The sequence below is a fragment of the Nestor notabilis genome, unplaced genomic scaffold (genome assembly GCF_000696875.1).
Source record: "Nestor notabilis isolate BGI_N333 unplaced genomic scaffold, ASM69687v1 scaffold1755, whole genome shotgun sequence".
Lineage (NCBI taxonomy): Eukaryota > Metazoa > Chordata > Aves > Psittaciformes > Psittacidae > Nestor > Nestor notabilis.
The window spans coordinates 205-12185 of record NW_009927646.1 but is presented as its reverse complement, the minus strand read 5'-3'; the positions used below and the strand labels follow the sequence as shown (position 1 = coordinate 12185).

The 11981-nt window shown below is 40.6% G+C and overlaps 1 protein-coding gene across 1 annotated transcript in view; it reads left to right on the top strand.

Annotated features, from left to right (window-relative positions):
- The window catches only part of DISP1 (dispatched homolog 1 (Drosophila)), a 32939-nt gene extending 32303 nt beyond the window's left edge, over window positions 1-636 (top strand). The window contains 1 exon segment of the mRNA XM_010014129.1: window positions 1-636. This exon segment is cut by the window's left edge and continues 15 nt beyond it. Coding sequence (XP_010012431.1) covers window positions 1-636 — 636 coding nt within the window.
- The last annotated feature ends 11345 nt before the right edge of the window (window positions 637-11981 follow it).

Sequence of the window (11981 nt, the reverse complement as noted above, 5' to 3'; positions counted from 1 at the left end):
CAGCATGTCCTCCACTGCAGTTGCCTTCAAGGAAGGCTCAAAAGTACAATGACGCAGAGCTCTCTGCCTAAAAACTTTTTCCTCCAGTCTGTGCAACAGTTTCAGGCACATCAAAGAATAAATAGGACAGAGTCACACGCTCATCCAAACCCAGAGGAAAACCTAAGAACTGTTCCAAAGGTGATGAGCTCCTCACAGTTTGTCTGCCGCAACGCAGGACCTCTGATAGTGTGTTGCTCTGAATGTGAGAACAGTGTATTAAATAACCAAAAGGGATTCTGTCAGCAGGCAGACAAGGGTGATGAAAAGAGTGGTATAGAAGCGAACAGAGTTGAAAGCAAGAAAGCCTCTCTGTCAAAGCAGAAAAAGAAATCTGAGAGCAAGATAGATCAGTGTTCTTTGAAGAATGACCAGGTTTTGAAGGCTGACCAAAATGATAAAAACCATCTGCTGAACAGGTCAGTGAGAGAGGCTCACTATGAGGGTTGCTGTGAAAATCCCCACTGCTGTAGCAAGGCTGTCACAGTGAAGTGCAATTCTGTTGACTGTCAAATGCCAAACATCGAAGCCAATGTGCCTCCTATGTTAATGCGCCCAGAACTTTCCAATGAAAGTTTGTTAATAAAAACACTATAATAAATCTTTAATTTGGGATTCCTGTGTCTTTCTTTTGAAAAGGAAGTTTAAAACATTAAAAAGGCAAGTCCTGAATAAACATGAATTATAATTTGCATTTTGGAATGAAACATGTATTTTATAGAACAGTAACATTTATACATTTCATAAAGCTATTACATGTAGTAAAACCTCATGTTGTCCAGAATGGTTTTTTGCTGTAACTCATAAGATGGATTCTGCTTAATTTAGTTTTTGTCCCAGGGCCTTAGAGTTTGAATTCTCCTTATAAACCATCTCAAGAAATAAAACATTACAAAGAAACTCTCCCTTTTCTGAAGCCAAGGCTTGAGAGGTTGATAGTGTTAGGGGTGGGCTGAGATTGCCACATTTTCGGAGTACATTATTTACCTTTATTCTACCACTGCCTTGGTAGGCTTGTGCACACCTTGAACCAGCAGCAGGACTGTAACTGTGTTCATTCAGCATTGACTGAAAGACTGACTCTGCAGGGGAATTGTTTTCATCTGTTTAGCCTAACAAAATCTAAAGAAAAGCTTTTAGAGGTCAAGGGCGCTTGTTGCATTTCTGTATATAGTGCAATAAAATGTTTTAAATTGCCCTTTCTGGCAGTTACCCTATAGACTTTACCATTAAATATCAGAGAATACAGGTGGAAACATAGTTAGCAATTTTTTACTTCTCAGTGATGACAAGAAAAGTGTAATTCATGTGTCTGACACATGTATGTATATAAAATCAGGAGTTACAAAATTAGGCCTTGCAGTACAGAGCTTTTTCCCCACAAAGTACAGAAATTAGAAATAAATCTGCTGTGGAGAAAGGCATAGTTAAAGCACATGTTCTAGCCTTACTGTCAGTAGTATCAGATTAAATCAATTCAGAGCCTCAAATACATAAATTAAAATACAGTTCTCTGAGTTTCCTTACCCACGGAAGTTCCAGGATGTAGTTACAAATCCTGAACTAAACTGTGTAACCAAGCCATGGGATTTCTGACATTGTGTAACTTCAGGGTTTAGTCAAATGGCAGCTCCGGTTTGGTCGTGGGAATGCTTGCTCGTCTCGTCATTCAGGGAGAGTGCATCTGAGAGCTGGAATTGTGTAGTATGGCATAATTGCTGTGCACCCAAATGACAAATCTCTCTTCATACAATCCTTTAGTTATGCTGATTGTGTTGATTTACAATACACAGATAACAGAAGATAGATTTCGTGGACTGATGTGGTATCATGTACTCGGTGTGCTATGAATCACTGGACGAACAGCCTGGCTTTTTCTGTTATAATATCCACTTCATTTTGTCTGGAAGTAGTGATGTTGGTGATTATATATCCCAGTGACTGGAACAGAGTAAGAAGTTGAAATCTATATAAAAGGCTAAAATAGTTCTACGTAGTTTAAGAAGAGTAGCATTCTCTCTTAGATATGAAATAAAACTCACTTTAAGTACCTTAAAAACTTGTACTTCAAAGCCAGTTTCTGTCCAAATGTTTGTAAATCATTCAAGCATTTTCTCTTCAACACCATAGAGGCCATTAGTTATAAAGAGCTAAGACTTGCAGTGCTAGCAATCCAAAGAAATTAAAAGAGGTAAGAAATAAACTGGGCTGTTGCTGTTGTCCAGCGTTCTTCCCGACCACTGCACCTGCTTGAGGGCAGTTTCTATGAGGGGTGTATGTAGCATGCTGAGCAATAAATCCTCCTGAAATAAAAGCAATGTTATGATTGTTTAATTGACCTGCAGTCAGACCTTGCTAAAGCAGTGTGTAATGCTTATGTACTGCCTGGAACATCAGCTCTCTTGCACAGCTGTGCCTTTGAGACATGGGCCTTAGGGAGGTTCCCAGCTAGCACATTTACACAACGTAAGACGTTGGGAGCTGATGAGCTCAAAAGTGAGGTTTTCTCTAAGCTGGTTTTCCACAAGTGCATTCTGTATAAGGAAACCTCTTTCAACTGCTTAATTTAACAACTGGTTTTATAACACTGATGTAAGTGATAGAAATTAATATTGTTTTATTATGATTTATATGTTCTTTGTTATGATTTATATGTTCTTAAAGGTTGATACAGTGAAAAAAATGGGGCAGATAAGGAGTTGCGATGTAACATACTCCTAGAAAAGATCAAGATGGACTTGGCCAGTGAACAGTATCACTTTGTGTTTGCTCTTTGTGACTTTGCCATTGATTCCCTGCTAACTGCTTTAATTCTTTCCAAATCACTTAGCTGGACAAGGAGAGATGATTGAAATAGATAATACTTAGCATGTAGTGCTCTGTGTGTGCCGCATCTATGACAACTCATGTGTAGACTCTCAAATCCAAACCAATGCAACTCTTGGATGGTGGCAAAGAGGTTCCAGTGACAGTTGAAGGCTGGTAAGGCTATGCATTATTCTAGCCCCAGAAAACTCATGAGACGAAAAAACAATTTAAGACTAGAAGGCTACTAGAAGGAAGTGAGGAGAGCTGGGATCCTGTTCCACGCCAGGAAATTTTAACAAGGATCATTAGATCCTACTGAGACACCTCTCCAAGACTTGCCTATGATTGCCAAGTCCCAAGGGAGGCTCATGAGTCTAGAATAATACTCTTATTTCCATTAACAGATTTGCTATCACTAAGGTCCTCCCTTGCATTAGGATTGCATAGGGAACCTGGGTGTGTGCATGTCATGCTGGCTAAGCGTGGTGCTTCCCTCGTAGGTTGCCCACTTGGGGTAAGGGCCCTACCACTGGCACTGGCTAGTGCTTCCTCCATGAAGTGACATGGTCCTGGCTTTAGAAGATGCAGAGCTTTATTTCTATGGATAATCCATGCTGGGGTATTTACAAAATTGGGTAGGGTATTTGGTAGTTGTTCTGGCAGTGATGACATGTAGCTGGGCACATGACAGGTGAGCTTTCTGCCTTTTCAAAGGCTAGGGTAGGCTTTACCGTGACTTATATGTGCAGATAGTCTTTAAAGTGACACCTCTTTGATTATCCAAGGGAAGAAAGACTTTATGTGGGAAGGCAGAGTTCTGTTTGTGGCTCTGAAGTTGCTAGTACGCTTTCTTCAGGAATAAGGTCTACAAACCAGAATCTTCCTGAGAGTGGGACTTGTATCTGAGACCAACTCCTTAGATTAATCTCAGGGGAAAAAGGTGGTATTTAACGTATTAGATACCTTGGCTGTCTGTATTGTCCTTAGGGCCTGTGTTTTTCAGACTGCAATCGCATTTACAGTGTGGGTAATACAGTGATTACTTGAACAAAAACTAATGTACAATAATTACGGTAAGTTCTTAAAAATAGTACACTGAGCTCAATATATAATCACTCTGAATGCAGCTACCTCGCACAAGGTATTGATGGATGGGTAGGTAGCTGGTATAGTGGTGGAAAGAGGTTTTTTTTTAAGATACTGTTTCATTGTGTTTTATGAGAAAATTAAACCCCATCTTTTTCCAATCAAAATAATTTTAATTTTATTTTTCTTTTTTTAACTAATGTAGGAGAAATCCTTTTAAATGCTTTGGGTTAGGAATACTTCTAATTCTGCCAGATGGAGCCCTGGCAGTCAGTCCAAGAGAGCTCTAAAAATACAGGTTGACAAATGACAAAAAGTTTAGCACTGTAAGAAATGTCAAACATCATCAAAATCTAATTTATTTTATGTATATAGAGAATGTTATACTACTTAATATAGGGAGCAGATGGGCGATTCGGACCAAAATCACACTGACTTCATTGAATTGGACCTTAAATTTTTTCCACATGCTGGTAAGCTATATTAAATTTTACTTCTGCTGTTAATATCTGAAGTGCCTATACACCTGGCATTTGATTTGATTTATGATGAGACAGTATTGCATATTCCCACAGTGTGACACAGCACTGGCCTTTGCAAAGAAAACTCAGTCTGCCTGAGTAAGAGAGGCTGGAAGAAAAGCAGTAACTTTTCTGAATTCATACAAGATCTCCACAGACTCCTCAATTTGGATCCAGAGTCGCTGCTGCAGAACTACCTTCACTTTAATATTGTTACCCTTTGGCTCTTTATTCTGTATGTTGCATCAGTCTGGCATCAGTTACTCTGCCTCTCTGTCTCATCGGTTCACTCGATCAGAATAAGGTCTCTAAGGTCTGGGGAGGCTGTAAAATAGATCGTGCACAGATTAGAAAGGCTGCAGTCCTACCTTGCTATAACTTCTGAATAGCAAGTAGTCTTGCACACCAAAGACCCTTGACTTTGCTGTTTCCCTTTACTTGGCAGCTTGTATTCTGAGTGTTTTTCCTAAGGTCTCCACTTTAGATGGCTGCATAGACTCAGGTGCTTCCTGGAGACATGTAATTTTGGTTAATTCCTGAAAAGTATGAAAGGTAGTATGTCCAACTTGGGTTTGGATTCCATTTGTTTAGGTTTTGATAAATGTCACTTTATGTGCAAATGGATAGATATATTCCAGAGGTTTAGTTCCCAAACCTTTAATTAAAACTGGTGCTGATTTGTTGTCTTAAAAGCAGCAAGGATAACTTGGGCTCTCTTGCTGCGGTCTGGCCACAATGATGGCAGTGTAAGAAGCTGAACTCTTCCAGGAATGAGTCTTTACAGCAGATGGATGGCTTTGCTTTGAGGCCTTAACAAACTTTCTTAAGCCCTTGTAAAGCCTTAACCAAAATTGCCTGTAGATTTATCTCAATAGCAGTTCTAGCACGTTTCTCTGTGGCTTAGGAAAGGAGCAGATTATTCATAACTGACTCTTTAGTAATGCTGGCAATATTACAGTCTTCTGATCCTTGGAAAACTGTGACTAAAATATAAACTGACTAATGGCAGACTCTTACCTAAGCCATGTCTTCTGCATATAATAATATTTTCAAAGTATTACTCAATAATAGGAAATGTTGTGGTTTAAAGGTGGATGATGTATTCAGATTATTAGTGAGCTTATGTATATTTGAAGCAGATGGATGGCTTTGCTTTGAGGCCTTAACGAACTTTCTTAAGCCCTTGTAAAGCCTTAACCAAAATTGCCTGTAGATTTATCTCAATAGCAGTTCTAGCACGTTTCTCTGTGGCTTAGGAAAGGAGCAGATTATTCATAACTGACTCTTTAGTAATGCTGGCAATATTACAGTCTTCTGATCCTTGGAAAACTGTGACTAAAATATAAACTGACTAATGGCAGACTCTTACCTAAAAGTCTTCTGCATATAATAATATTTTCAAAGTATTACTCAATAATAGGAAATGTTGTGGTTTAAAGGTGGATGATGTATTCAGATTATTAGTGAGCTTATGTATATTTGAAGTGATTTTCAGGTCACATGAAGGACACATGAGGACAGCTTGGTATGAGGTGTCTGCCCTCACCTAACCCTAGCACCAGGTTACCTGAAATCACCTTGCTGTAACGGTAGTGCTCAGGAGGTGACAGGAGCACAGCCAGGTACCTGCAGCATGTGGGAGCAGAGGGCAGTAACTGCATCAGCCACCTATTCTCCCCTTCCCTCACTGGGGAAGTTCTTCATTTTGTAATAAAAAACCCCTTGTGTGTGTTGCACGCTGGGACAATAATTCAACTGTACTTTAATGGTATACATCAAAAGTAAGGTAATTGGAGTTACTGGAGCTGTGTTGGTAAAAGAAAGAGGGGTATCGCAGGTAAAGCGCTGGCAGAGGTTGCCCAGAGAAGCTGCCCTGCAAGTGTTCGGGGACAAGTTGGAGAGGGCTTGGAGCAACCTGGTCTATTGGAAGGTGTCCCTGCCAGTGGCAGGGGGTTGGAACTAGATGATCTTAAGGTCCTTTTCAACCCAAACCATTCTATGATTCTAAACTGCTGAGTTCTTTTCTCTCATAAAAAGTCCTGGTGTTTGGCCCTAAATCCATTTTTAAAGAGAGAAGCCATGGATGTCCGTACAGTCCAGGTAAAAATGAACAGAGATTGTCGACTGAAGGCTTGTGAACTCAGCAATGAAGAAAGATGAGTTTAGCAGTGCTTTGAATAAAGAGTTCTGTTGGTGCCGTCCTGAAATAAAAGGTTAGATACTCTCCCTTTTTAGTCTGCTTAAACACATAATTTTAAACCTATCTTTTTTAAATGTTCTAAATATCTATTTTATAATACATGATAGTATATTCCCAAATATTTTCCAAGTGCTCTGCTAAAGGCATAGCTGAACATCAAACCTTTTTCTTAATATATACTCTTTTCAATCTGACAGAACTTGAACTCATGACTGTCTCAGCAGCAAAGCTGTCCAAAACCTTTCTTCACCCTTTCTTCTACTCTGGTCTTAGGGTTCCGTCCCATCTGACCTTACAATTTTGGTTTTCTCTTTTATGCCCTAACAGCTTGATTTCTTTCCTGACACAGTACGGCATCTGTTAAGTGCCAAATCTAGCTCGTTTTGACACTAATATACACTAGAGGTAACCACTTTTCTCTGTATTTCATGTAGTCATAAAATTGCATGTAGCAGGCTTTCCTCTCCTTTTGTTGATTCCCATTTGTCTTGAGTTCTTGAAATGCAGCTTGTGTAGTCCTGTAGCATAATCTCTTTGAACCTTTCTTATTAGAGAAGCTTTATTAACATTTGGGGAGTATAATATGTCAGCTTTTTAACACTTCACAGCAGCATGACACTACTAATAGGGCAGAAATAGGAAGTACTGTGTTACAGTGTCACTAGTTTGAATACTTGTAGATGTAGGTAGTTATGTGATTTGGAGGTATTTATTTGGCATAGCGCTGGAAGAGTATAATCTTCACCAAGACAGGCATGAATTTTGTAACATAAATGAAAAACAATGACTTACTCTCACCTTCTTTTGTGTAGTTTTATCTTCACACAAAGAAACTTAAGAAGAAATAATTGGGGAAGTATTGAAATACAGTGGCTTGCCAGGAGGTAAACTCTGCTACTTTCTCAGTTCTATGAGGACTTTTAAATCCACCTAGTTTAGTATGTCCCAGGTGAACAACACAATGTAGTTGAATGACAGTTCAAGAAACTGTCCTCTGATATCTCTTGTACATGATACAGACAGAGTAAATGTCTTGAAAATGTGTATAAACTGTAATATTTGAGACTATGATCTCAGAGTAATGAGCATGAAACAGAGATGCAAACAATAGCATGTAAAAGGTGGTTGATGTTAGGGAATTGTAAGCTTCTATGCATTTAAAATCAGTGGTATTTGAAAAGGACGCATTCCATGAACCTGTAATAAATCAGAATCATAGAAATTGTTTAGGTTGGAAAAGACCTTTAAGATCAAGTCCAGTCCATTCACCACCACTCTTTGGGCCCAGCTGTCCAGTTAGTTTTTCACCCTGCAAACAGCACACCCCTCCAAGTCATATTTCTCCAGGAGGCTGCTGTGGAAAACAGTGTCAAAGGCTTTACTAAAGTCTAGGCAGACAACAACCACAGCCTTTCCCTCATCCACTAAGCGGGTCACCTTGTCATAGAAGGAGGTAAGGTTAGACAAGCAGGACTGCCTTTTGCAAACTCATGCTGGCTGGGCCTGTCCACCTGGTTGTCCTGTACATGCCATGTTAGGGCACTCAAGATGATCTACTCCATAACCTTCCCTGCCATAGAGGTCAGAATGACACGGCTGTAGTTGCCCAGATTCTCCTTCTGGCCCATCTTGTGGATGGACATCATGTTTGCTAACCTCCAGTCAGCTGGGACCTCCCTGTTTAGCCCGGAATGCTGATAAATGATACAAGTGGCTCAGTGAGCACTTCCACCAGCTCCTTGAATTTTTATAGCTATGAAGTTACTGACATTTCAAGTGATGGTTTGATTTTTCACTTCACCCTAGTTAAGTGTAAAAAGTAGCCTGATCTGCTTCTGTTTTGCTGCTCTCCAAGAAACACTATGCTGTTATGTTTAAGCTTATATTTATTTTAAATATATAAAATCTAGAATAATATGCCCCAGTCTTAAACTCCTATTATTATAAATTGATGTTTAATGTTATTATGACTTCCATTTTTTTATAAATGGTCTGGCAGAGTAGGACAGATAAACTCACATTTATCATATTTAGTAATTCATGATTGTATTTCATGATGCCTTTAAAATAATGAATTTGAAACATGATGCACAGATGATTCAAAGTACCTACAGCTAAGTTTAAAACTGTTTGAAGTAACTGGGGGAATCAAAAACACAAAACACTTGACCTGTAGTAGTAAAACAGAAGCAAAATACACTTAATTGCTAGTGAGTCTGTATACACATGCCTCATGTCTGGCTTGCCTTTTCCACAACCCTCCTTTCAAGACTACTTCCACCTGTGTTCTGTCTTCAGATTCTTCCCAGCTAAGGTCTTGTTTCCTTACAGTGTCTGAACCCACATCCTAAAGGATAAGAGCTGGTTGTCAGACTGCAAGGGGCCAACCAGTTTGGAGGGGCTGCAATTATACCATTGTGTGCTTGCTTTGTAAGTGTATGTTCCCAGGCACAGAGCTTGAATAAGACCCACTGTTATATCTCGCCTGGTTCTCGGACCACGAGGAATGATTGATGCCAAGCAGCAGAGCAGGTGCGATGGCCTCTGCAGCAGGGGGGCACTGGGCCTTGCAATCCCTGAGGATTAGTCTCCAGTCATGAGAATTCTCAGCCATTTATCTTTCTGATATTAGGTTGAAATTTGCCTTTTGTCTATTGTCACTGGGCTACTCTGCCAGTTGTCCCCCCTCCTTTGGGCAACTGAGAGCGGCTCTCTCCCGATGCTTGCGTTCCTCAAATCTTTGCTGCATGCAGAGAGGCCCTGCTGAGGAAGGAGCCCCTGTGCTTGTGTGCAGCCTTGTTGGAGCCCCTTGCCAGTGGAGGAGGGCTGATTCATTTATTTAAATGGCATTGCCCCAGAGATAGCTATTGTTTGCACTGTAACCTCCTCTGCCACCTGGGGACAGGGCAGCTTCTGGGGTGGACTGTAAATCTAAGTGCTGTGGATTTAAACCTGTTTTGTCTTCTGACTATGCAAGACCTCAGAAATCATCCTGACAGCTAACATTTGCTGCCTCACTCCTGGGTTTTTGATACACTTTAGCCTGAAAAGCCTGATTGATGTGAAACCCTGCTGGAGTCTTACAGCTTTCACGCTTGCTCTGGTTTCACACTGCCGCATTTTAAGATTAGGAGAGTGAAGATTCATGTCAGATATTGCTGCTGCCAGTGTCTTCCCCTTCCCTCCACCCAACTCCATGCTATCTGTACATGGGTCCACCCTTCCTTAGGAAACCTAGACAGCAAGGAAGCCACAGCCTCATCATGTTTATACATTTAGGTGTGCCTGACTGAACGTAGATTTCCTCAAAGCTATTGCAGCTCTCAGATTGGTTTGGTTTTACTTCAGAGGATCTAAAGTCATATCTTAGTGTACTGAACTAGAAACAGCTCTTGTTTGTACCCTCTCCTGCAGTGGAAGAGGAAATGGGGAAGACAAACTGGAACTGTATCAAAAGATTCATTCTCGACTTCTTCCATCCCTTCTGTATAGGGCAGTGGCTGATCTGTAATTGATGATCTGAGAGTTTAACTCTCAAATACCAGGTTTTGCCACATACTGAATTAGTTTGGTAAAGTGAGATCAGAGACCTCAGACTGCCTGGGTGTGAGTGCAGCAGACAATAGGAATGCCAGCACCTAGAGCTGGCTGTTGCCACTATGAAAAAGTGCATGCATCCTGGGCCATGGTATCCTGCTTCTTCAGACATCCAATCCATGTGCAACCTTCTGGAAGCACCAGTGTCTCTTCCCAGTGACTGTCCAGAGAGCCCGAGATCCTAATTTAGGAATTAGCTGTGTGGAACATCACCATCTGAAAGTTTCCAGAGGTTGCAATGCCTTTTATGGCTAACAATGCAATATAGTCTCTTTCCTTCCTGTTAACTAACATGCAAGTGGATTGAAACCTGAAGTTGGAATAACATGGGAAAGTTGGACAAGCACAGGAACAGGTGAAACCTTTTCCTCCTCTTTGAGGTAGCAAGCTGGACAAAGGGGCTACTTCACTTCCATGTATCTTTTTATTTGACCAGGCAAAGGAAAGGATTGACAGCCTTTACTGAGATACTTGCTCTGCTCCTTTAGTTACCAAAGGAATCGAGCTACAAGAAGACAAGGTCTGGCCTGGCTTATTTATCCTGACTTCAGTATTAAGCTACCACATATACCTCTGTGCAGTGCTGTGGTCTGCAATAGGAAATTAAGCCGTAAGCCAATATTAACTTCTGGAAGTCATCCTATACAATAGTCTTTAGTAGTCTTTTAGGGACAGAACACCTCTTTTTGTGGGTAACTGGTTACCTATTTCATGATAGGGTAGAATCAGTGGTTACAGTAGTCCCTGGGCCCAGTGCTTTGAGCCCAACTCTTGTCTCATGTCTTCCCCATGCTGATGCTCTAAATCCAGTTCATCTTCTTGCTAAGTCAGCCATCAGCTGTGTGCTGGCTTGAGAAAGCTTGATTCAGTTAATCTATTGTTCTCATTTGTTTGTTTGTGTAGCTTTTAAAAGGAAGAGGCATAGGTTTTAGCCTGTGGCAGCAGACAGGACGCTGGTAATACTTCTTTGTATGCAATATGCATATTAAGAAACAAGTTAAAAATCCTGTGTGCTTTTTGTAAACTAATATACTGGATTTCCAGTGCACAGTCTTCCGGTATGTAAATAGAGAAGCTAAGGTAATCCATTCTTTTTCTTACAGATCAGCAGTTTTCTTGCACACCTCTGTACTTACACACAGGAGCCACCATTTGATTTAGGTTTTCAACAAACAGTCTCTGACCCTGCAGTTTACAGTCATCCTTTCTGGTAAGGAGAAACCAAGTGAGTAATGTCCAGTGGGAAACACGTTTTCTGGTAAAGTTCTAGCGTCATGTGTGTATATGTAATGTGTGTATAAAAACCTAAAATAAGCAGGCATAAACCCAGATTTCTTTAAAGCTTAAATCTGGTCATAAAAGTTGATGCTGTTATAAAAACAGTGTTTAGGTGAGCTGAAGCTCTGAGACACATCAGTACACTTCACTTGAGGAAGTTCAGGTTTATATTAGTCTCTAAAAAAGTAATCTTTCACTTCCAGCTTTCTGAGAAAGTTCGGCCTTTCTTCCCTAACACAGCATCTGGCTGCATTATGCCAATTCACTGATCACCTCTAGATTGTGTGACTGTGTTTTGTTGTATCTAAAGCTGGGTTTGAGGGTGATGCACAGACTTCAGTTGGGACAGCATGCGATTGCCTGCCTGCCTGCCTTCTCCATGCTTGAGGCTGCAATGGGAAGTTCCACTCCCTATTTAGTTTCAATATTAATTTAAGGCACAGACCTAGTTT